Raw genomic sequence first — 23,754 nt, forward strand, 5'->3', positions numbered from 1 at the left:
TTCTATAGCTCTTCAGCAATCAACTTAGTATTCATCCTCACAGATACTCTCAGCTTAACTTCACTGCGAATCACTTATTGAGTCTAAGACTGATCACCTTGGCCTCTGAAGAACCGATCTACTACAGCCTACGAACTACGAACTACGACCTACGACCACGACCCAGTGTACTGTTAGAACGTATCAATCCCCAGCTTCTGTTAGCAGACCCTACTGTCGGATAGCTGACCGTAACACAGGGCTAGCGCTAGTAATAGCAATAACTTAGGCTTATTAGTATTAATAATATTATTATTAACTCTAAAGTTACTAATTGAATTAACGCTTAAAGTAGTATTATTACTATCTTCTTTAATAAGGTTATTAATATTATTATAGATAACTATGTAAAATACTTTATAGTCCTTAGTAATAGTTTAAATTAATAGTACTATAGATAGAGGCTTACTAGAGTAGCTAAAATAGAAGGTCTAATATTACGTAGTATATAACGCCTATATAGCCTGTTTAATAAGCGTTGAGTTAGTATTACTCTAGTGAGATATCTTGATAGCTAAGATTAAAAGAAGTAATTAAAAAAAGCATAGTTTTAGGTTATAGTATAATCTTAAAAAAGACGTTTTTTAGTAGTAAAATAAGAAAAATGCGACTTTTATGTAACTAGCTAGAAACCCCCTTTTTTGCGTAGAAACCCTGTTTTTTCGCCCCCTACGTGAGTAGGGGGATGTTACGACCTGTAAACAAGGATAACAGCTGAACGACCCACTCAGGCGTCGGGCGGCTAGGACAGGACATTTGTACTACAGGATCACGGGAACAACAGGGACTCACTCGGAAACGGAAGAACTATGGTATAAGTCACGTGACGATAAGATAAGAGATTAGATCCGTACGCCAAGAATACGGAAGCCGTACTTAGCGTGAACGGAACCCGTCAGGACTAGGAACGGTAACAAGAGACAAGGGCACTGTTCAGAACTTGTATATAGTATGACCCTGAGCCCAGCTTATGGTCAGACTTCCATAGCTCTTCAGCAATCAACTTAGTATTCATCCTCACGGATACTCTCAGCTTACCTTCACTGCGAATCACTTGTTGAGTCTAAGACTGATCACCTTAGCCTCTGAAGAACCGATCTACTACAGCCTACGAACTACGACCTACGACCACGACCCAGTGTACTGTTAGAACGTATCAATCCCCAGCTTCTGTTAGCAGACCCTACTGTCGGATAGCTGACCGTAACAGGGGAGTTTTGCGCTTGACGTGGCTGACTAACGCCCCCGGGTACACCTGGTCTCCACGGCGGCATGGTAGAGAGGGGTTGATGCACACAAGGTTTGAGACGGAAGAGAATGTGCGGGGAGACGTATAGCTGTTAGTCTTCACCACGCAGGAAACGCTTAGGAGGAGGGGCGTCACTTTTCAGGGAATGCTGACGTCGGGTGTGATTGACCCATCTATTCTCATATTCACGTCAAATAGAAACGCAGGAAGAAGTTGGAAGTTGAGGTGCGACGCTTGGCTTTTTTGTTCGGCGGGTGGAGGCAATGATGGAGTTCAGAAACAGAACCTTCGAGAACGCTAAAATGGCCAATGCTCTGTCCTGAAACTCACAAGAGGTAGAAAGAGTCGTACCTTGGATGGACGCCGAGCGAGAGTTGAGGCTAGAAACTGGCAAACTGTCTTTACTCTGAAGCCTGGGACGAAACGGTAAGCACCCACATGCCGCAGGGCCACCCCTGGCCCGTTGGGCTCTACTAGCTTCCCAATACCGTGCCTGACAGCTGTCTCTCAACTCCAAGACCACTGCGTTGTGACACCCTGTTTCTTGATATGGAAGATCGGTGATAGTCAGAAACATATTGTTTGACTACAACTCGCTAAGGACGAGTGGTTCAGCCGTACTACATACATATGATATATCTTTGAACGGTTTTACTTAGGACTGAGAAAGTAAGATCGTGATAAATTAGGTGGGCGAATAGAAAGTCTCAGTGTCAGCTATGATAGACTATACGCTTTGGAATTAAGTACTGAGAACTGCTAGACTAGGATTTTACTAGTATGCGTTCTTTCTCTCTTGCCATTTCGGCTGAGGCGCCGCTTCAACCTTTCCAAAGCTTGTGGCACTGACCATACCCACCTCCCACTTCAGTCCCTCAACCTTGGCGCCGTCCTTCTCGTGAGCCCAAAGTGTGACGCCCAGATGGTTGGATCCCTGATAGTTGAGAATACCCTCGGGAACAGGGAAGCGCGTCTGAGGACCAATATGGTGCACAAACTTGCCAAACTGATATCCATTGACAAACAGCTGAGCGCGGTAGGCGGTGGTAGTAGTGTTCGCAAAGGTCAGGGAGATCGGAATATCGTAGCCCGTAGGGAGTTCAAGGTCAAAGGTAGCCGAGTAGTACGCAACGCCAGCCTTGGAAATGCCCTCAGTGGGGCCCTTGCTATCCTCCCAAGAGCTAGAAGGGGGCTCAGGCCAGTGGTATCCTTGACGCTCGACGAAAAGTCCACCCTCGTTGAGAGGACCACGCTCTCTGTCGGCGTAGTCTTCGCCACCGAGATTGCCGGTGATTTTCCACTTGATGTCAGACTGCTGGTGGCCGGCGAGGTTGTAGTTGAGAATTCCACGTGGGTTCTTCTGCTGCTCCTCGTTGATAACCCAGTTGCCGTTCAAACCCATGTGATCAACGACAACGGTGAAGACGTAATCCTTGTCCTTGGTAAGCTTAGGCAACGTGAAGGTGCTGTTGCAGCTGCCGGTGACAGCATTGCCGGGCCAGGAGCCGACGAACTCATCGTTCAGCCACACTGAAGCACCATAGGCGTTTCCACCCTGAGTGGTGAGGTTGAAGACATTCTCTTCGCCATTGGCAGTGAAGTGCCCTCGGTATAGCAACGAACCAGTGTGGTAACCGTAGTCGCCGCCGTACAGACTGACAGGCGTCTTGAGCGGGTTGGCCGTGTTGTAGGTTTCCTTCAATTCAGCGTTGGTCCAAAGCTCGTCGGAATAGTCGGACTTGATCTCCGGAAGCGAGTCAATGTACTTCCAACCCAGCTGGCTGATGCAAGGTAGCTTGATCTCGGGGACTTTGAAGTCAACGCTGGCAGTAACGACGCCTCGGTCGTTTTGCTTGAAGTCGAGTGCCTTGCCGTTGAAGTTCAAAGTCTTGAGAGAGGACGGGGCACCGCCGATAACCTCGATGGGGGTGGTGGCGTTGACGTCTCCAAAGACACTGAGCGTGTCGCCATCGACTGCAACAGTCCGGACGAGGTAGCCGGCCTTCAGAATTACGTCTGAAGTGGCGTAGTTGCCCTCGGTAGGGGGGACCCAGAAGTTGTAGGCCTCGTTGCGGGCTGAAAGTCTGTTAGTAAAGCTTGCTCGGAGTATGGAGCTTGAGGAGTCTCACTCAAGAGGTACACGTAAAGGTCCTTGTGGACACGAACAACCTTGCGCTCGTCGGAGACGGCCCAACCAAGAACAGTGTAGCCGTCCTTCTGCTCAATGGTCACATCCGAGCCCTCGATCACATCATCGTCGGTAACATCACCCTGGTCACCCTCGACGGCCAGTTCATGGTGCTCATCAGCGCCACCGTAGACAACCAAAACGGTCTTATCATCGTACTTCTTCCTGCACTGTCGTTAGACACGAAAGTTATGATGACCGTGGCAGTTCTGCAACCTACCAGGTGAAGACCTCAGCGGAGGAGTACACGATATTCTTGTCGCCAACAGGGTAGTCGCTGACATGAATCTTGGAGTCTCTCCTGGTCAGGTAAAGACTGTCGCTGAGCTGGGGAATCTCAAGCTGGCCGTACTTGACGGTGGCGACCTTCAGCTTGTAAGCCACAGTCTCAAGGGTGTCGTATTGAGTATGTCTGTTTTCCGTCAGTCCAATGTCAATGACAAGTAGATTTTCAGGAAGTACCTAGCAATGTAGAACTTGGTCGTGATGGTAGTCGCAGGTGTGACTGTAATGGCATCATTGTTCGTGAACTCGAGGGAGGAATTGAAACGGTCGGCCTCAAGATACGCGGGGGAAACGTGGAAGAAGTTAGCTTGAAGTTTCGACTCGCTGTACTTCTCGCGGGTAAGGAGACGCTCCTCTGTGATTTGCGCGCCGTAGTCGTAAGAGGTGTAGCCGTCGGAGTGGCCGAGGTTGCCCCAGTTGGTACCGCCCCAGGTCTACAACCAGTTAGCTCTGCAACTAAGGTGTTGAAGATGCTAGAAAATAATGTACCATGTAGATGTTCATGATGGTGACTCCGACAGCATAGTTATTCTTGTAGAGAACTCGTTCGAACTCGTGGTTCAGCAGACCAGCGCATGATTCGAACCCGGCACCGCCCCAGGGCTGGAAGCCACCGCCTTGGAACTAATTACTGTTAGTTGCTGGTCTCAGGACCAAATATAAACAAACAATGCCATACCTCGACAATGGTGTAAGGGCTATCAGGAGCAATCTTGTTATTTGTCGCAAGCCAATCTGTGGGCAGGCCGTTCTCGGGCCATACAGTCGGGTTCCAGCAGTCGAAGCCAAGGGGGTAGGCATCGTGACCGTAGATATCGACCTTGGCGGGAGTCGAGGTCGTGATAGCACCAAGCTGCCAGGCCTCGTTGTTGACGTACGGTACCACAACACCGGCTGTTTTGAACTGGTTCTCAACGTAATTCCAGTAGTCGTAGTCCGGGAAGGGGTAAGGCTCAATTGCTGCGTTGTACTCGTTCTCCATCTGGAATAGGCTGACTGGGCCTCCGTTCGTGATCTGAGCACCGGCAATGATTTTGCCAATCGCGGCGGCGTAGCTAATATAGTCAGCTATCTAGGTCGACTCTTCTTTGCTAGTAGACTTACTTGTCGGTAGACTTAAGGTAGGCCTCGTCGGCTGATCGAAGGACTCCTTGGACTCTTTGCAGCCATCCTGGAAAGCCTCCTCCGGACACCTCGGCATTGATGTATGGTCCCGGTCGCTATTCTGGTGTTAGGAGAATACTATTTCGAAGAGAGAGAAGACCATCTTACGGCGAACAGGTACAAGCCAGCCTTCTGAGCGGCCTCGAAGAGAGGCTCCAAGGCGAAGATACCCTCAGCACGGACTTCACCTGGCTTTGCTTCCAGCAGTCCCCAGTTGACGTAGAAGGAGATGGAGTTGTATCCGGCCGCTTTGATCTTCTGGAGGATGTCGAACCAAAGGTGTGGAACTGGCATTCTACACAAGGAGTCAGCAACCGAGCTGGAACTCAATTGAAGAAGGAACTGTACCTAAAGGCATGGAACTCGGCGCTGAAGATCATCAGTCTTTCACCATTAATGAAAAGACTTTTGTCGTCCCATGTCACCTACGGCTGAAAGTCAGCCCCAGTTTGCCAATTGAGTGATTCGAGGCTTCGGCAAGTGCCAATGGCACCAGTTCGCCGTGGCTTAACTCACAACATCCTGCTGCCTCCCATTGAGGAGGTGCATGTCTCGCGCCACGGCCCTACCAATGACTCCATTGAGCCAGCCCAGGGCCAAAAGCGAAAGGATCTTGACGCGTGAGAGCAACATTGTCAATCAATGCAGCAGTCTCTACACAGATCGCAGCTGGACACTGACGAGTGGGTGAAGGAGACACTGCACTTTTCATAAAGGAGCGGATTTGTTTATTATTACACGGAAATGCGCACATCCGCCTTCTCCACGCGAAGATCGGAATGTCACCATCCCCAACCTTATCCCGATGTAGCAGCGGAGGCGGCGGAATTGGAAGCTCATTAGTGGCCGGCAGATGTCAGGGACAGCCCTTCTCACACTCACAACCAGTCGACTGAGCTGGTGCAGACGCAGCTGTTCGCCCACTTCCCCTCTTTTACTCCAACTCTGCAAGTCCAAAGTCCGCAGAGGGCGACGAACATGACATGGCATGCATGTCGTACATCATGGAATCATGGAGGACGGGAGTCGGGCTGGCACTACAAACCAAGCAAGAAACAAACACATTCGGTATGCCCCGGAGCTTTCACCGCATCCCCCAACCACAACCCCTGTCTTCCCCCGCTCATTGCCCCGCGTTTGTCGGTTAGCCATTGCTTGGAGGGTGTTCGTCCCTTGTCTTTCAAGGCGGTTTTTACGCGATTGAGGCAAGGTGCTCCCTGCGGGGAGTCGCGCCACCTACAACGGCCCGCATGCCCGGGGCGTTCAGGAACACGTTGGAACTTCCGTCCATACAGAGCCCTGGAAGCAACTGAAGCAGAATAATCAAGACGGAAAAATTCCAGAGCTCCCCAACCTTATGATTTCACTGATTTCCAGGGGGGGGATCTGTTCAAAAACGCTCTATTCGCGTATGTGGAATTTCCCCTCTGCTCGGGAAGTTGCCAAGCATGGCCAACCGAAGCGCGGCTGGTCACATGCAGGTTGGATTCGGGCACGCATTGAAAGACCCCGAGCATGATGCTCCAGTGACACTACGTCAGGGACTTCTACACGCGCTCTTTCTTGGCGAGACAGCGGGCAGATCAGCGGACTCAAATGAGTGCCGGTTTTGAGGAGCACATGCGTTGCATTTTTGGGTGCATTTGTTACTAACATTTCATTACGGCGTAGTCTGTGTGCGTGTATGTCCCGCAACCGCGCGAGAAGATTTCTCTGGGTGCGAAATTCTGGCGTTCAAAGACATCAAACATTACATATAAGTAACTTTCTGCAATTGTTTATGCCTGCTTGAGTCCCAGCAACTCAGTCAACTTCAACATGCTAACGGTGACCTTGTTCGTCGTGCTGGGAGGCAGAACACCGGCGCCCATAATGAGCAAATAGTCAGGGTCCTCCTCCATGATGCGGAGATTGCGGGTGTAGGCGCCGGCTTCCGGAGAGTCGTACGCAATCCAGGCGCTCGGGTCACCACCGCGACGGTTGATGAAGAGAGGCGCGCTGTTGCTGCTGACGACGATGGTGCCGTTGCAACCACCGACGGGGGACCAGACAACGTTGGGGCTGTTGATAGGGAACACGCCGCCGTTGGTGCTGTTGATGTAGTAGTCGGGCGCGTCGGCGAACTTGCGGGGGTCCTTTGCGATGCGATAGTAGATTGGGAACGAGTAGGGCTCGATGATGGGAGCGCCACCCCATTCGAACGTGTACATGTAGTCGCCGTTGCCGAGCTGAGTGACGAAAGGCATGCCGGGGCGGTCGGTGTAGGTCGGGTAGGAGACGTCCTTGACGACCTCGGACCAGTTCTTGAGGTCCTTGGTGGTCTGGTGGGAAATCTCCTGGCCATGCTCAGCGGAGCGCTGGTCGGCGTAGTAGAGGATCAGGTCATCCTCGAAGATGCTGCAACAGATGTTAGTCATTGCGACAAAATGGATGCATCGTGTTGCCGTAGACTTACAGAATAAAGGGCTCCCAGACGGGGGTCTCCTCATTGTTGGGGATGGCCCGGCCGCCAGCAGCGACGTGGGACAAGAACTCCCAGGTACGGCCCTTGTCCGTGGATGCGTAGAGGTCGATTTGTGTCTGGCTCAGATCCGTGGGAATGCTGTTACCAGCAAGAAGAACAGTTCCGACGGGGTACCCGCCGAACTCCTCGCGGAGCTCATACAGGAAGGGTTGGTAGCGTAGACCCCAGTTGTTGACCTCATCGTGAACCTGGCCAACCTCCTCCCATGTGACGCCACCATCGAGAGACTCGTAGATGGGGAACCAAACCAGAGGAGGCTCGGGGGAGTAGTTCTCCCAGGTGCCCAGCAGGCGGCCGTCCAACAGTTGGACAGTGCGGGGATACAGGACCCGGGGATCCGTGTAGTTCTCGGGCGGCTGGAAGATGAGATTCCGCTCGAAGGTTTCGAGAGCCGAAGCGATGCCGCAGGTGAGAGCGCCGACAGCGGCGAAGAGAGCAGACCGGAGCATCATGGCTGCGACTCGGCGATCTCTGTGGGAAGCGACGCGTCTGAGAAACGAGGTGCGGAGGGAGGGCAGATCGTTCCCCAGACCGATGCGATGGGACCTTTTATATGGGTGACATCGAGAGCATCACATCCAGTACTGGACCCATGGCAACGGTACCAGAGACGCAGTTGCACAGGGGATCGTGACCGCAGACGAACACACGATGCGACATGGCCCGAGCTGTAAGCTGCCTCTCGGTAACCTCGGCCATGTGGCGAGATCCATAATCTTGTTGCTCCCCCAGACTGGAGAAGCCTGGAGACGGTCAATGATTGCTCAAGGTATGGGCAGCTTTGAATGAGGAGAAATTCTGGAGACGCCAACGTGAAATTGTGTTGGCGTTGCTAAGAAGCGCAAGTGACTGGGGTCACCGCTGCGAAGTCGCATCGTATGCGCTCCAAACAAACAGCTGTCAGTCCAGATGAAGATCAGAAAACGCGGCAAAACAACGCAAGTTATGCCGAACCTGCAGGAAACAGATTGGAGTTGTGAGAGCCGGGCCAATGTTCTCTCGAGCTATGCCACGATGAGCTGCTCATTTCGGTGTACCCCAAGAGTTGAATGTGGGGTTTGTGCGGGGGAATGGAGTCAAGTACCGAAGAGGGGTGGCTGGACTGAGATGCGCGCCAATCATATCTGGAAACGGTGAAAGTGGTGTGAGCTTGGCATCCCTGTCCTGGTGCAGCTTTGTCGAAGCTTGTCGCTGATGTCGTCGTCTTCGAAGTAGGACAAGGCGATTGATGACGTCCACCTCTAGATGAAGCCAGGCCATCCTCTTCAACCTTCAAAAAGCTTGCTCTCAACGTACTAGATGGAGTTTGGGAATGGAATGATATCAAGCAGAGGCTTCAATTACTAGGTATCTAGAATGCAGATAGGCCTCAAGAATGTGATAAGAATAGAAAATATGTGACTACATCCTTCTTCCCTTCTTACTTTTTCTTCGCAGTTTGCCGCCTGGAGGCGCAAATTGTTGACTGCCGTATAACTCTGTGACTACATAGGATGACAGAAACATTGAATACCTGAAGCTTAGCAGACATAAATGAATAAGATAGGACTAAGGTTATTGTCAAAGGTATTATAAGTATCATAGTCCATTAATTGCATCAATACTTCAGGCTGTGGAATGCCAGTCGTAGCTGCTGGGGCGTTGAAGCCCAGAGGTTAAGTTGTATCAGGTGGCATAAGTGGTTTCTCCACACCGTAGAGAATCGTGGGTCGAAAGCAAAGGGGTTGCGGGAAGAATCATCAATGATTCAAACCCCGAAAACAGTTAATTATTGAGATCTATCCAGTTAATGCAACGGGGTGGTATGAATGCTCTTTGACCTAACTGCGAACTCGGTGTCTTTGTGACTTTATTCATCTTCAGCTATCATAGGAGAGTGTCACTTTGGACATGAACCAATAGATGGGAGCCAAGAGAAATAGTTCGTTCGCGCAGCGTAAGTCGTTCGGGGAGACGTGTTATACTAGTATATTGGGAGCAATTTGAATTGCGCAAGTTCAACCTAAGGTAGTCAAATAGTAGCAACAAAACATTTTATGGAGTCGTACAGCTCATGACTGCCGCTAAAGTCCACCTAGAAAGTTCTATAGCGGCAGTTGAAATCGCCCAAGATGCATTTGCATGAGCCAGAAAAATGCTCAAGGTATTTGAATCACTGGCGCGTTGTTGAGTTGTCTTCGCAATTTCCCTCTCCGTATCAGAAGTTGGTTATACTAGAGTTGTATGGTATAAAGTTTGCGTACAGGAGGAAAATACTATCGCAACTAATTTGATCTGATCCAAGAGCTTCGGCTGGGGGCTATTCTTATTCTTGTTTGTGAGGTAATGGTTGTTGAAGGTCGTAGCAAGAACGGTCTTGACTAATTTCCAAGGAAACGAGTTGAAATCAAGCACGTGGAATGACTGATCTATGAGTGGAACACCAAGACCCAACTGACCACATCCCTTGCTATGAAATTGCTAGCTAAGCGTTGATATTATCGGCACCGGGTGGCTGAAGAAACCCGTGAAGCCGGACGGAGTACCAGCCAGGTCCGACCAGCGAGCTCACATTTTGGACTTGCCTTAAAGAACTCACGAGTGGGCTTATTCGAGAGGCAGTCAATGTTGAGGTCAGGATGTTCGATCGGAAAAGTAGTGGGGCAAAACACTGCCCCCTTAAGAACCCGAGAAATCTCGGATGCTCAGGGCCAACTGCCAAGCTCCAATGCAGACAATCGGCCTTATGATTGGAGCGATGAGATTCCATAATTAGAGCAAGGCAGATTGAAACGCAATCGTCTTTTGGAATCATTCGCAACCCAGGTGTTCTGTGATGATGCTTGCCAAAGGGAAAAGGGGATACTCGTATGTGACCCGCACCATCGATTCTCTGGTTCAATTGAGCAGCTCCTGAATCCGAGGACAGACTATCCTAAGGCAAAGTCAACCTCTGGACTTCGGACATCATGGTGCTTGCAAAAATATTCAAAAGTCGCGTATGGTCCTCGGTCTTGGGGCCGGCATGAAACAACACTTTCCATCACTCAGATCAATCTCATCCAGTCACTCACTTCATCTCGCATCTTTCTTTTCCAAAATGCGCCTTCATAATCTTGGCTGCTTGCTATGCCATAGCGTCATGGCCATGGGAGTAAGTATCTATGCTTGCTTAATTGCAGCATTGGGCCCTGTTATCAAAGCTAACCCGTGTTCCTTCAGCAGGGCATCCTTCCCAATACCCAACCCGTGAACGGATCATTGGCTTTCATAGGCCAACCAGCTACGCCTAATACCCTCAATGCGAAGACACAATTCTTCCCATCTGCGTCTCTCATGCACGAAGATAGCGGAAACACCGGGTCGACCGACTACCCAGGACCCTTGGGAGGCAACAACATAAGCCTGTTCAGCCAGCAGATCGTCACTGGTGTCATGGCCTGGGGTGCGAACAATACCATGACGATTGGCTATGCCAACTCGACAACACTCGCCCGTGGAATCGCAGCCATTGACCCGCAGACAATGGAGATTTTGGCTACTTGGGCCCCCCCGGACACCAAACAGACCCTCAGCCTGGCATACCTCGAGTATCTGCTCGAGACCGACGAAATACTCTTTACCAGCCAGGAAGGCCATGATTACCTGATTCGTCGCGATGATGAAGCCGAAAGGGGAACCTCATTCACCACCATCCGTAACATTGACCTGGCCACGTTTCCGTCGGCAATTGCTGATGGCGAGTCCTTGCTGAACGCGATGATGGATACGGCTGGGAATATTTGGTATACTACCGGTGGCATCCCGGGTATTGGTTCGCTTTATGCTGCGCAGACCTCTCTCACGCTCGGCTACATCACACCCGATAATCAGGTACATTCGATTCAGATGGATGGCCAGACTATCGAGAACGGCATTGCTGTCAGCAACAACACTGCCTACGTTGTTACAGGGCCCACAACCATTGGCACAGAAGGGGTGCGTCAGGTACATGCTCGCCTTGACGTCGCTTCCAGCGTCTGGAGATACTGGCTCTAATGGTGGAGTGCGAACTCTCTGGAATGCCACGTACGATGCTGGCAGCACTACAAAGCTAGGCGCCATCACTCGTGGTTCGGGATCTACGCCGGCGCTTCTCGGTGAAGATTATGTGGTCATAACCGATAACGCCGACGGCCGAATCAATCTTGCAGTCTACTACCAAGGGGCCACGGAGAAAGAACAGTTGCTTTGCATCATCCCGCTCTTTGGAGAGAATGCAAGCGCCAACGATCTTGCAGCAACAACGCACTATGATGCCACGACCGGATTTTACACTGTCGTGGTTGAAAACACGTTCAATGGCACAACGATGTTCTGGCCGAATGCCTCATCAACCTTGGACGATACCAACGGCGAGTGGAACAACATGGCTGGCATGCCAGGTGGCACATTTGCGATTCAAGTCTCGGCCGATGCTTCCCCCAGCTCCACGTCAGCACCGTGCTCTGTGCGTTGGACGTCGCCTATGACGGTCAAAGCCAACCCAGTGCTGAGCACGAAAAACGGATTGTTGTACTTTTACACTCAGGACGAGAAGCTTGCTGGGGAGGGCACCTATGTGTGGTATGTGGTAGCTTTAGACTGGCGAACTGGCGAGGAGGCCTGGAGAGCACGCATGGGATCTGGTGGAGCGTACAATGACAACTGGCTTCTTGGCGGGTTGGGGCCTGACGGCACTTATTATCAGGCGATGCTTGGTGGGCTCGCCGCGATGAAAGATGGTTTCAACTAACTCTTCTCCTACGGTTCGGGCTTGTCAGAGGATAGCAGCGAAGTCAAAGTTTCTAGCACTGCTATTGGCTTCCCAAATACTCGGATAGTACTTCCACTTCTCATGTAGTTTGATACTTCTTGCGCCCAACTATCATGGTGATGCTAGTGTGTGCAGCATATACTGTGGATTGATGAATGGTATTATATACTGCGCATGATAGAAGGATCTTCTATCAACCAAACGTTCTTTCCCAAAAGCAGTTGACACATCGCTTCACAATCTCTGAGTTTGACATAGGAGTAGTCATAGAGTCGAGGTTCTTAATCGCAGTCGTCGCACAGCGCCAAGCACTGCGCCATGCAACCAGCACGCTGCAAGTTGGTCTGGCGGTCAGGCGCGTTGTAAGCTGTAGGACGTGGTGTTAGAATGGTCTCATTGATCGCGCAAACTCAGGGATTTGTGTTCAACTCACTGTCCCAGCACTCAGAGGTGCACGACAAGCAAGACCCTTGGAAGGGAGCTCCGGGGCTGCATGCCGCCATGACTGAAGGCATCATAGCCGCAGCAATGATGATGAAGGCCTTGGAGAACTGCATTGTACCGGTATTATAGTTGATGTGCTGGTTGATACGACTTTGTATAGCGTCGAGTTGAGAGTAGATTGGTTGATGCGAGTGAGAACTAGTGTGAGAGTGAAGCTGATGAGGATACAAAGTTCAACATCGTGGGAAGGAATCTTCTCGTATATATACACATTCCTCAAAATCAGTTTCCATGATGCTTCTGCTTGAGCGGCCGATGCCTGCTTGTCGGGCGGCCGATGCCTGCTATGGCTTTGTTCTTGGCGTGTGGTCTAACATCTTGTAGCCTGACTTGGAGGATCACGAAAGTCCCAAAGGACATCAAATAAAAGCTCAAGTTCCCAGACAGTGGATATCGTGAAGGATTAGGTCGTCCTGTTTTGTTAGCGATCCGCTGTCTAGCTCTATTGGGGTCTTGGCGAAGGCTGAGGACTGATCATCAGGCAAGATAAGAGATTCCACAGTTGAGCTGAGTCTCATTCCGGATATCGGTGGATGGCAGACACTTCTCTCAGCGGGCTTTAGTGCCAATGCACGAATGAGAACCAAAGTCCATTTCACAGGCGTCTAAACTGAGAGAGCATTTCGCTTGATAGCTTAGCTCCATGCCGATCTTCTGTGCCTCGCCAGGCAACTAATTGATCCACAGCCCCCCGATGTAGGCGACGGACGGCTCACCGGGCCATCCCGCAGAATGCAGGCTCCATGTAGCCTTAAATGTGGCTGTGGTGATCCTTCTGAGGCAAATCGATCTTATCAGATCGAATGTCTTCAGCTGATGAGTCTTTCGTACGTGGCCAGTTATGAGCTTCAATCTTGATCACCGCTCTCACTAGCGTGGCTAGGCAACCGGCAGCAGCGATGATGACGTGGAGGAAGAAGCTAAGCGAGTGCAATGTGTAGAGCTGCGGTTGGGTTGAGTTATCCCTTCGAAAACATGCATCTAGGAGTCCGCTTAGACATTATGTGGCATAGACAATTATCGTAAAGAACAAAATGATCATGCGTTCCGTTTTCCTCAACTCATGAGCCGCTGACACCAAGCGCAATCTCTGTGTTGCATGATAGAGCTACCTGACACACATAAAATAGTGCGATAGTGCGAGAGTGCAGTGGCACCACGTGGGGTGACCTACCTACGAGCAAGGAAATCTCCTATTCGGAGAACATTGTCAAAATTGTCAAATATTATCAACCGATGGCAAACCCAAAAATAAATGCCCAATGCGTAGCGTGTTAACGCATAGGCTGAAACGTCTGGACCATGCGAAGAAGTAGTATACAATATTAAGTTGGCAGAAGGCCGGCCTGGATGACCAACGTGATCGGCCAAACTGAATTTTTGCCGATACTACGTTCAAGGCCACCTTCATGATTCGACGTCCCACTCTTTTGACCTTATGATCTGCGTTCCTCCACGACAAGCGTTTCAATATTGCTAACATAGGGGAATATTAAGATTACGTGCTAGACGTATGTACAGTATGGGAATATATACAGCGAAATAGGGCTGACCCGAATTACCACCACCAGCCTTGCTTCTTCTTGACCCATCCGTGAACGACAGATGCAATGTCGAGGTTGTTCATCTCAAGGTGACCAAAGTGGCCGTTGCCCTTGATACCAATGTCACCCAACTTGATCCACTCGGGATTCCCTCCGACTTGCTTCAGATAGTCGATGATACAGTGATCGTAGGTGATGTGCACACTGGCCTCTCCCGTCAATGCCACATAAGGCACGCTGGAGATCTTGGGAAGCTGGCGCGCCGGTTCCTTCTGGCGGTAGCAGTTGCGAAGCGCCAACGTCTCATTACCCACAGACTCGATCTCATCTGCGAGCCCGGCCGAGTCCGTAACGGCGGGCTCGTAATCGACTTGAGTGTTGGTGAGACCCCACGGATTGGCAGAGCGGCCTCCAAGCCCGTAGCCGTAGGCCCAGAAAGGAATTGTCGATGGCTCGAGGTTGATGCTGCCGGCTAGGTATTGTGGGCAATCATTGGAGATGACGAGAGCGAGCTTGGAACCCAGGGAATGTGACACCAGGTACGACTTGGCGCCGATGAGAGACAGCAACTCGCAGCCAGCGGTGCGGATGGCCAGCTCCTGAGAAACATAACTACTTGTGTATGGGATGAAGCTTTGCTGGAACTGGTCGAAAGTAGGGTCGCCCCTCAAGCCGGTGCCAGGCCACTGTGTATGTAGTTGGGATTGAGGATAGGTGTTGTATTCCTTGACACCTGTGAAACCCATCTCGACGTACTCCACCGACATGCCCACGTTCATGGTGAAGTTCGCCGGGTTGTTGGCGGTGGACCGTCCGATGCTGTTCGCGTCGATCAGATAAATCTGATATCCCTTCTGCAGGAAGTAAGTCGCCCACCCCGGGCGGTTGTCAGGGGTGTTGAGCCATGTGGTGGCGGAGATGCCACCGCCGTGAAGGAAGACAAGAGGGGTTGACCGAACTTTAATAATGGGCGTAAGCTTCTCGACATAGATCTGGCCTATGACGATGAAAAGGTTAGAAAAACGTAGATGGAGCTTCCTATCCCAAAGGCTGCGTTCTCCTACCAATTGTGATGTTGCCTGTCGGGTCCGGTGCGCTTTGGCCTCCCACGTAGAAGAACTCTCGATGATGCAGACTTTCCTGAGGGCTGCACTTTGAGCTGACAGCGTTCACGCCGGTGCAGTCGGCACCTGCAGCGGCGCCAGCGGCAGCCAATGCGACCGCGGAGAGTGCCGAAAGTCGGACCATGGCTCCTGATTGTCGTGGGCGAGCGTCGAGTTTGAAGAAGAGTTGACACACGCCAAAAGGGGCCAGAAGTCGCACTAAGAGCGCGCACAGAATGTCCAGCGCGGAGACACGATCGGCGGCAAACACATCAGCAGGTTTTTCCCCCTCTTTCTTTTCTTCACGTTTCTGGGGCTCTTACGAACGAGAACGACTGTTAATATACGCTAAACGCCGGGACTTGTTCGTTTCTGTGTTGGTCCGAATCGAGGCAGACCGATCCCCCCAAATTGCGGTCCCCAGGCCAAGATCCTCGTGCAGTGCAATTTCGGGGAACGAGACGGCACCGGGGGAACGCCGGTCGGAGGTGTTACCCAACCGAACATCGCCAAGAGCAAAACCCCTGCCTGTCGTCCTCGCAGGGCGGAGTGACAAGCCGGCAAGAACCATGAGAACCTCTTTTCACAGTTCCCCAGTGCATGTTGGGTCTCCTCCGATCTTTGACGCCATTGGACTGTTACTGGCTGTGCCTCCCACTCGCAGAAGCGAGGGGCCGAGGCCTGCGGTTCTCTGCGATGTTTGCGAGCGCCCACTGGCATCCATGACTCGCCATCGACTCATTCTCACTACACCTGCCCGCACCAGAGCCAACCTTGTCCTTGTAGCTTAATCTGCACGGCATGGCAGCTGAATGGTTATCGCGGGCTTTTCCAAGAATGCCCAAACATCGGCTCTTCCCCCATGCTGATCCCGCTGTTGCGAAAATCTTGTCGATACGACCCTCCCACGATCCCGGGACCTCGCACCCGGTAAGCGATGCTGAAGATCAAAGAAGGCCGGGTTTCCCACGATGTGAAACCATGCTAGCCCGCGCGTCTGGCCTTGATACACTGAAAATAATTTGGAGCGGTTCAGCCCATCTCGAAAGAAAGCTGCATAAAGCGGACCAGCCGCATGCTCCCGTCGCGGGTCTCCTCTTTGCATGTTGAGCTCGGTTAGTTGGACGACTTGTTTTTCGCCATGTCGAACAGCAGCACGGCCTCCGCGAAGATCGGGAAGCCGCCCAACAACACCAGGGATTACAATGTCATTAGGGGGATCTACCGGCAATATGGAGTCACGACGCTCGACCCTGCTCTGGGTTACATCTTCACCGCCCAGGAGCCAGCGAACGCCGTTCACGAATCGAAACAGGGCGCCATCATTGCGGGCATGGTGATAGTGATGCTTGCTATTGTGGTACCGACGACTGGAAGGTTGATTGTGAAATGGAGAGGAACGCAGACGAAATTTGGTTGGGATGACTGGGTGATTGTTGCAGCTTCGGTGAGTTGGGACTCTTCCAACCTGTCCCTGAAGTGCATGAAGACGGACTCATGCTGATGACTTGCCAGATCCTCGCACTGGTTTACCCGATTCTTCAGATTCTCGTTGTCGTCGATGCTGGCGGCGGCCTTCACACCTGGGAAAACACTTATGATGACTACCAATTCTACTCATACTACCTCACCATCTGCAAGATCATATACTACCCGACGGTCGGCATCATTAAAATCTCGATCACACTCTTCATCCGCCGACTCGTCGACACAGCCTTCAAGACCTGGAGGATCCTAGCGGACATCTTCCTCGGCACTTTGGTGGCATTTGTCATCGCCTCCATATTCTGGAACATTTTTCTCTGCAACCCTCCTCGAGCTGTGTGGGACAGAGAGTACGCAGGATCTCTCGCAACAGCAGCCACTTGTGGGAACCAGTTCCTGGCAGCCAAAGTCCTCAGCATTATTCACGTGGTGCAGAGTGTGCTTCTTCTTGCCACGCCAATCATTATTCTGTGGCGTGTCCGCATTGATACGAGCAAGAAGGTCAGGCTCTTCATCATTTGGGCGGCGGGTGGCCTCACTGTTGCTGGAGGCCTGCTCCAGCAGATACAGCCCTTCACATCCACCGACATCTTCTGGGACTACACCATTATCCTTCGATGGACCGTGCTCGATATTTCAATGGGCATTGTCACGGCGTCATTGCCGGTATTGGACGCTGCGATCATGGGATCATGGCACGCAGCCAAGTCCACGCTTGGTCTTTCCAACGCAGATAGGCAGGGCACTAGCAAGAACACCACAAATCCGGAGCATACGAATCATTCCAGACGGAAGACGTATGCCAGTTCATCTGAGAACATTATTGGAAAGGAGGACGCGGTCGAGCTGGGCGTAGTTCAGCACAACAGACCCGACGAGCCCAGGGAAAGCTCGGATGCAGATACTACAGCCCCCGGCAGAAAGCACGGGGTGAACAATATGGTATGATGAGATGACGATAATTGTAACGTATTAGCGTAATAAATAAAACACGAAACAGTAGATATTCTGCTATCAACACTCAAATTCTTAAAACTCTCGTGCCTCGGTTTACAGCGTGTGGCAAAACTTGGTCAAAGTAGCACATACTAAGCGCCATTCAGTGGAGTGTTGACGATCTTTTGGCAAGTCTACCCCTTCGTGATGGTCAACAAGGACACCGCGTTGGCCCGAGGGCTGACGACCGAGTTCTCGGAATATCCCTGTTATCCGAGCAGATTGACGATCCCTGCGTCCGTGCATTGTCTGTCTGAAGCCCGTGATGTGGGTGCTTGTCCCACCGGATGGCACTCTGTTGACCCATATCCAATTTGGGGTCCTGACTCAAGTCATAGCTTTTGACGGCGAAGAATGAACTGCCGGCCGGTAAAACATCGCTTGCTCGCCTTGTTTGCCGTGGAGATAAGGGGTTTTCCAGATATTGGAAGGGTTATCGGCGACCCGATGAAAAATTCATCAGTATTGAAGGGTTTATGCTCGTTGGCGGAACAGCCGTCATGGGCTGGGATCATCCCGATACAAAGGCTAAGAATACTGCTCTGTAGTTGCTTAGATTACCTTTCGGATTCCGCAGCTCTCCACTCATGACGTCGCAGGAAGCATCACAGTCGGTTCGCCATCGGCTTTCCGCTGTAGTGAGTTGTTGATGTAATCATTATGAGATGGGCCTTAGAGTGTAGGTAGACTTCGGCCCCATGTATGCGACAAATTCTTAACAACCATGGAGGTTTTGTGTTTGACCGCAGCATCGGCATTTGTAGCTGTGATACCCACCTTATTTAGTCGACCACTAAGCTTATTCACTCCACCATTTTCCCGAACTGAATTTCAGGTCGTACACCGATTAAGTATGACTTTGCGAGATTAGAGTCACACGATGGGAAGTCTTTGGGGCTAATGAGTTTGTGCCTCTCGAAGCAGGACTACTAGCAAAGCAACGAACATAGCTGGACCAATCCTCGCATACCAGTCAATCACATTCGATCGCAAACCCAAAAGCCCCTCGGCCATAGATTCAACTCATGTCAAGTTAGCCCGCCGAAAGGTGGTGTGAAATAATCAATAGATTGTTGCTAATGGTGGTCATATGGGCACTGGGGTTACAACTCCCAAATAGTTCAAAGCCCACGCGCCGCCACAGCAACTAAGTGTGTCACTCAAACCATCGGTTGCTCCTGCCCTGCTATCCAACCTTTCTGCGCCAGGCGGTAGAACCGATGTCATTGGACTTATGATCAAGTTTTGGCTGATGGTCAATTTGATCGGTGACGTCAATGCATCTTTTACTACGAATGAGCATGGCCTGCTGAGATATTCCCGGTGTGAGTCTTCTTCAGCTCAGCCACGTCCTCCCCTCACACTCAATTCGTTTCCCATCATCCCAAGACAACATTGAGGCTATTGCCGCCGAGAGCCGACTAAAGCTCGACGATCAGTCAAAGTGACATCATTCCATCACTCCAATAGGCACGAGGTTCTCCTACGGCCGATGGCAAGCGTCGACCGAAGCTTCGATTCAGAAACCCTCATCGCACGCCAAGGGCGCCTACAATACTCATGGGTCTTGAAAGTCTCGTTGAGGAAGCGAGAAAAGTGCAATAGTGCGCGATTTACAAGAAATGTAAATGTCTGACATGTCGTAATGTCAACTTGTCATCGCCCCCAAAGTAAGACAGCCCAAAAGGGTTCGTGTCTGCAGCTGTTGCAAGCATAGTCAACAGCTGGGGAACCAGAAGAGAAATTTGACCACCTTCCTATTCTAGACAGTATTGTCTGACCATCACGTACTTGGCAATCCTTCTGCTGCATGGAATGCGGGACCAACCGTTGCGAACTGTCCACTAAAGGGAGAAGGAGAACGCATACCGGAAAAGCGGCGTGCGTTCGTCGGGTTTCTTGGGCCTTTCAGGTGTAAAGATGCGACGATCCGATCCATTCGGCTCCGGCACATCGCGGGCTGGACCGCCGGAAAATATCCCATAGGGGCTGGGCAGCCTTGGCCTCTGCCTGATCACACTTTGCAGGGGGCAATCTTCATAGTCAACTCAGCTCTTCAATTGGCTGTCTCGCACTTCCGCCCTGATGTGTGTGATGACGACGCAAGGGAGGCTCTGTGCCTCCTCAAGTGAGGCCATCACGATAAAGTCTGGATTCTATAGTATCAGTAGGCCCGATCAAGGTCCTACCATCCAGAAGGAGGCAACCCTCGTCTTTCCACACCCGATGTGACTTGGCGAAGGATGCTCATCGTGGCATGGCTATCGGCCTGTCCGCAATCCTTCAGGTCTAGGGACTTGATGGCAACTATAAGTAGTTGAACTTCTCTACTCACGAACATAATTGAATATCTTAGCTCGGCATCAAAACTTAGGCATTACAGACAAGCTCATCATCCTTTCGACCGTCCGCATCATGCGATTTTCTACCATTTCAACCATTTCTTTCGCCTTAGGGCAGGCTTACGCTCTGGTCCGGTCCCCGACCCCGACTGTCAGCGGCTCATCATATGTCGTTGACGGGCAGTACACGTTTACCAACAGAGCCATCTTCAACTTTGCGACCGGAACTACTCTCCCGAGTGGGCTGTACAGAAGCACGTACTCTGTTGGGACACACGCTTACGAGGCTGCTAATGCCGTCGTATCTGGTGGTTATCTTAACTTGATAGTTCCTGGTGGCCAAACTGCCCAGCCTTACAAATGTGGCGAGGTCGTCACTACTGTTGCCAACATCAAGTACGCTTCTGTTCGAACCGTTGCCATTTTCAGTGAACCTGCTGGTGTTTGCAATGGTAAGAACTTCTCAGCTCTTATGTCAACTCAAAGTGTCTGAACCAATCAACTGATAACGAAATAGGCATCTTCTACTACAAGAATGACACCCAGGAGACCGATATTGAATGGCTTTCGGACCCCAGCTCACTAAGCAACCAAGGCACCCGGAAGCTCTGGTTCACCAACCAGGATGCAGACCAAAACGGCGTCAAGACCTACAACGCAGTCACTCCACCCTCGGATGCTACAAGCGCCGAGCACGAATACCGTCTTGATTGGACCCCGGGTCTGGTTCGATGGTTTGTAGATGGTGTGCAAATCTGGAACACTACCAGTGACGTGCCCAACTCTGCTGCCCCGTGGGTGTTCAACAACTGGGCCAACGGAGACCCTGGCTGGAGTGTCGGCCCTCCCAAACAGACTGCAAACTTCCGCATCAAGGATGTCTACATGTACTACAACACCTGTTCCGGAAACAACTGCTGAACTTATGGCGGGAAATAGTCTTGGATTAGCATTGTAAACGCTATGGAGTAGGGATTGTTGATCACTTTGTTTGCATTTTAGCTTCCACTATGCTTCAATCTTGTAGGAGTACCACCGAAATAACATTGTCTCTTATCTCAACTACCACGGTTATTTCTATGCATCAAATCTAATCAGACAATCGGATCATCGATCATGAATAGGTCAACGTCTTTCGTTGAGCTAAGAAAAGAATTGGACACGGTCAAGTACGCTAATTGTCCCACTAATCGTGTACACACGAATGGGTATGCGTGGTTGTGTGGTGACAGTTTGAAGGAAACCCCACCTAAAGCTACTCTGGGATGCGAAAGACAGAGAGCTCAAGACCTGCCATTTCATAATCCTCAGGATTATTCATTGTGGACAATAGTACCCGTCCAAGCCCCTCGTTCCCAAGCAGAGAGTTGTAGATGATGCCGATGGGAGAGACAGGAACCATGACCGAGCAGTCGCTGATAGACAGCAATCCTGGAGCAAGCCGCATCAGCCTCAATGCCTCGATTGCTGGCTGCCATTGATACTTCAGCTCGTCCGGCATGTACAGCGGGTCCCCGGTGGCCTTTTCCACACTGTAGTCCATATCTGCTGGGAATGGCTGCGGCCGACGATTACCCGTCCGCAGAGCGTAAAGAACATGCATCAGGTAGATCAAGGCAGAGTTATAGACCAACAGATCGGTCACCTGATCCGCCGTCTGAACCTCCAAAGCTTTCGACAGAAGATCCTTTACCCAAGGCTGTGGTACGTCGTCTGCAGTTATTGGAAGCCACACTTCTGCTGCCGCTTGAGGGTTGGCAAGCTCCCAATTCCTTCGCCACTCGTAGAACCGTGCGAGCAGATCTCGAGTTTCCATTTCTATCTCGATTTTGTCGTCCTCTGAGAGAGTAGCAGAAGAAGGACCCAGCGAGGCCCCCAAGCCCGGTAGTTCGATGTACAGGTCTATCAAGATGTCGTACGAAGTCTTGCGAGTTTTCACCCAAGGAATAGTCTTCCATTTTTCTATGTTGAAGAAGGAGGGTTTCTTGTTGTTGAAGGAACTGCAGGACTGGCCATCATATGACCTCGTGAGCTTGCGCCGGGTTTTGTGAGGGGTTTCCAAGTTTCTTTCAACAGATATATCGTAATATGTGACACTTACATGCTGAGCCCTAATCTGGCGGTAAATTGTCAACATGGGCTCCTGCTGGAAGTACTCTGGCCCGCAATACTCGATGACCCGGACAACACCATAGTAGTGGGGAAGATTGGCATTCCCCTCAACGGCATACTGGGCAAATCGTCAGGTCTTGCTGAAAGGCTGCGGGAAGTCTTGTACTCACTTGATACATGCACAGTACTATGATCGTAAAAGCCCAGCGCGCCATCTCCGACTTCGACTGTTGAAGCAGAGCCCCATGCAAGCCTCTGATGACCTCGCCATTCATCTCGTACCCATCCGAAAGCATCTTCGGCTCCTTTACAGCTTTCCCCATAAAGGCAAGGGCAGTAGCCAGACAGGCTCGATAATGGGCCCTTTCGGCTGGCGTGGACGCTTCGGACATGGATGTTCGCAGTAGCGGCTTCCAGAACGGGCCCCAGCGGTAGTTAGCGAGCAGGTGTGAGAATGCCATGGTGTCGCGGAACGCAGTCAAAGGCAGCTCCCGTGTCATGTCAGACCGGGCTAGCGTTGTCACCGCCGGGTTGGGCACCGGGACTAGTTGCTGGCTGCCGCTGCTCTCGCCGACTGTCAGGTTCTGCATACGCAGGGGCAGCTCGTACCCCTGGCACCGGTGGCCAGACTTGAGGCAGCGATGACACTCGGGACGGCCCTTATCTGCGGGAATGGTGTGGTAAGTTTCATGTTCTTAGGTCACAGTAGAGGGACTTTAGTCTGGAATGGGTTGCTTACCACACTTCACTCGTCGTCGTCGGCAAGTGTGACAATACCCACTGGTTGGCGCGCGTCCCATGATTCACACGTGCCGTTGGACGTCAAAGAAAGGGAAGAAAGAGGTAAAATGAAAACTCAGATCAACGCGAGGACAAGCAATGCCAGAAGCAATTTCAAAAGATTGATGGTGAGCGTACGAAGGTCGACAAAGCGGTCGGCTGTCAAGTGTTGGATGCGGGCAACTGGCTAGTTCTCGGCCAAACTTTCCCAATCAACGAGTTGAGCGTTTTTGAAGCAGCTATTGTCATCAAGGTGGAGGTTTGGGATGTTCGCCATGTGCTGAGATTCAGCTCGAGGCGCGCGCAGCTCTATCGAAGGCTTTTGTAATCATGTTACAAAAGAACCGCGCGGCCCGAAGCGATTGGTAGCGTGTCAGCACTAAACCATTCTGAAATGGCAGTTTGAACTGGCTTCGCTTATTGGGTATACAAGCCGACCAAATTTGAATACGAGGGGAAATTCTGCAACCATGATTGGCTGAGCGTCTGCGATGAGCCTCCCAATGCGGTAAGTTAGGTCGAGGTGCATGATGCTGCTGATGCCATTGCACGCGCTTCTGAAGAGAATTGCTTACATGTCCTACTGTCTTTGATTGATGTCATTGACGCGAATTTCTTGATATCGTATATCGTGGAATGCCGTAAAACATGCTATTCGGGCGAAG

At 51.2% G+C, this 23,754-nt stretch overlaps 7 protein-coding genes across 7 annotated transcripts; 2 read left to right on the forward strand and 5 right to left on the reverse strand.

The window, feature by feature from the left end:
* Positions 1–2,063: 2,063 nt before the first annotated feature.
* lacA-1 (putative beta-galactosidase A) lies at positions 2,064–5,558 on the reverse strand (the record flags this gene model as incomplete). The annotated part of the gene is made up of 10 exons (XM_037317857.1): positions 2,064–3,364; positions 3,418–3,641; positions 3,697–3,888; positions 3,939–4,195; positions 4,251–4,385; positions 4,441–4,816; positions 4,866–4,981; positions 5,034–5,220; positions 5,274–5,350; positions 5,442–5,558. 10 exons carry the CDS (start codon positions 5,556–5,558, stop codon positions 2,064–2,066), a joined length of 2,982 nt encoding a protein of 993 aa, XP_037183097.1.
* A 1,145-nt stretch (positions 5,559–6,703) lies between these two features.
* Positions 6,704–7,901, reverse strand: CGCA056_v002600 (uncharacterized protein; the record flags this gene model as incomplete). Its single annotated transcript, XM_037317858.1, has 2 exons — positions 6,704–7,322; positions 7,381–7,901. 2 exons carry the CDS (start codon positions 7,899–7,901, stop codon positions 6,704–6,706), a joined length of 1,140 nt encoding a protein of 379 aa, XP_037183546.1.
* Positions 7,902–12,504: 4,603 nt separating this feature from the next.
* Positions 12,505–12,780, reverse strand: CGCA056_v002601 (uncharacterized protein; the record flags this gene model as incomplete). Its single annotated transcript, XM_037317859.1, has 2 exons — positions 12,505–12,590; positions 12,657–12,780. The coding sequence occupies 2 exons, from the start codon at positions 12,778–12,780 to the stop codon at positions 12,505–12,507; spliced, it is 210 nt and encodes a 69-aa protein (XP_037183555.1).
* A 1,505-nt stretch (positions 12,781–14,285) lies between these two features.
* CGCA056_v002602 (putative secreted lipase) lies at positions 14,286–15,519 on the reverse strand (the record flags this gene model as incomplete). The annotated part of the gene is made up of 2 exons (XM_037317860.1): positions 14,286–15,268; positions 15,336–15,519. 2 exons carry the CDS (start codon positions 15,517–15,519, stop codon positions 14,286–14,288), a joined length of 1,167 nt encoding a protein of 388 aa, XP_037183554.1.
* Positions 15,520–16,515: 996 nt separating this feature from the next.
* CGCA056_v002603 (uncharacterized protein) lies at positions 16,516–17,807 on the forward strand (the record flags this gene model as incomplete). Its single annotated transcript, XM_037317861.1, has 2 exons — positions 16,516–16,821; positions 16,890–17,807. The coding sequence occupies 2 exons, from the start codon at positions 16,516–16,518 to the stop codon at positions 17,805–17,807; spliced, it is 1,224 nt and encodes a 407-aa protein (XP_037183553.1).
* A 2,463-nt stretch (positions 17,808–20,270) lies between these two features.
* On the forward strand, positions 20,271–21,118 carry CGCA056_v002604 (Beta-glucanase; the record flags this gene model as incomplete). The annotated part of the gene is made up of 2 exons (XM_037317862.1): positions 20,271–20,649; positions 20,715–21,118. 2 exons carry the CDS (start codon positions 20,271–20,273, stop codon positions 21,116–21,118), a joined length of 783 nt encoding a protein of 260 aa, XP_037183560.1.
* A 334-nt stretch (positions 21,119–21,452) lies between these two features.
* On the reverse strand, positions 21,453–22,770 carry CGCA056_v002605 (uncharacterized protein; the record flags this gene model as incomplete). The annotated part of the gene is made up of 2 exons (XM_037317863.1): positions 21,453–22,427; positions 22,480–22,770. 2 exons carry the CDS (start codon positions 22,768–22,770, stop codon positions 21,453–21,455), a joined length of 1,266 nt encoding a protein of 421 aa, XP_037183559.1.
* Between the last annotated feature and the right edge of the window lie 984 nt (positions 22,771–23,754).

Source organism: Colletotrichum aenigma, assembly GCF_013390185.1.
Source record: "Colletotrichum aenigma strain Cg56 chromosome Unknown KSG_Cg56_contig02, whole genome shotgun sequence".
Lineage (NCBI taxonomy): Eukaryota > Fungi > Ascomycota > Sordariomycetes > Glomerellales > Glomerellaceae > Colletotrichum > Colletotrichum aenigma.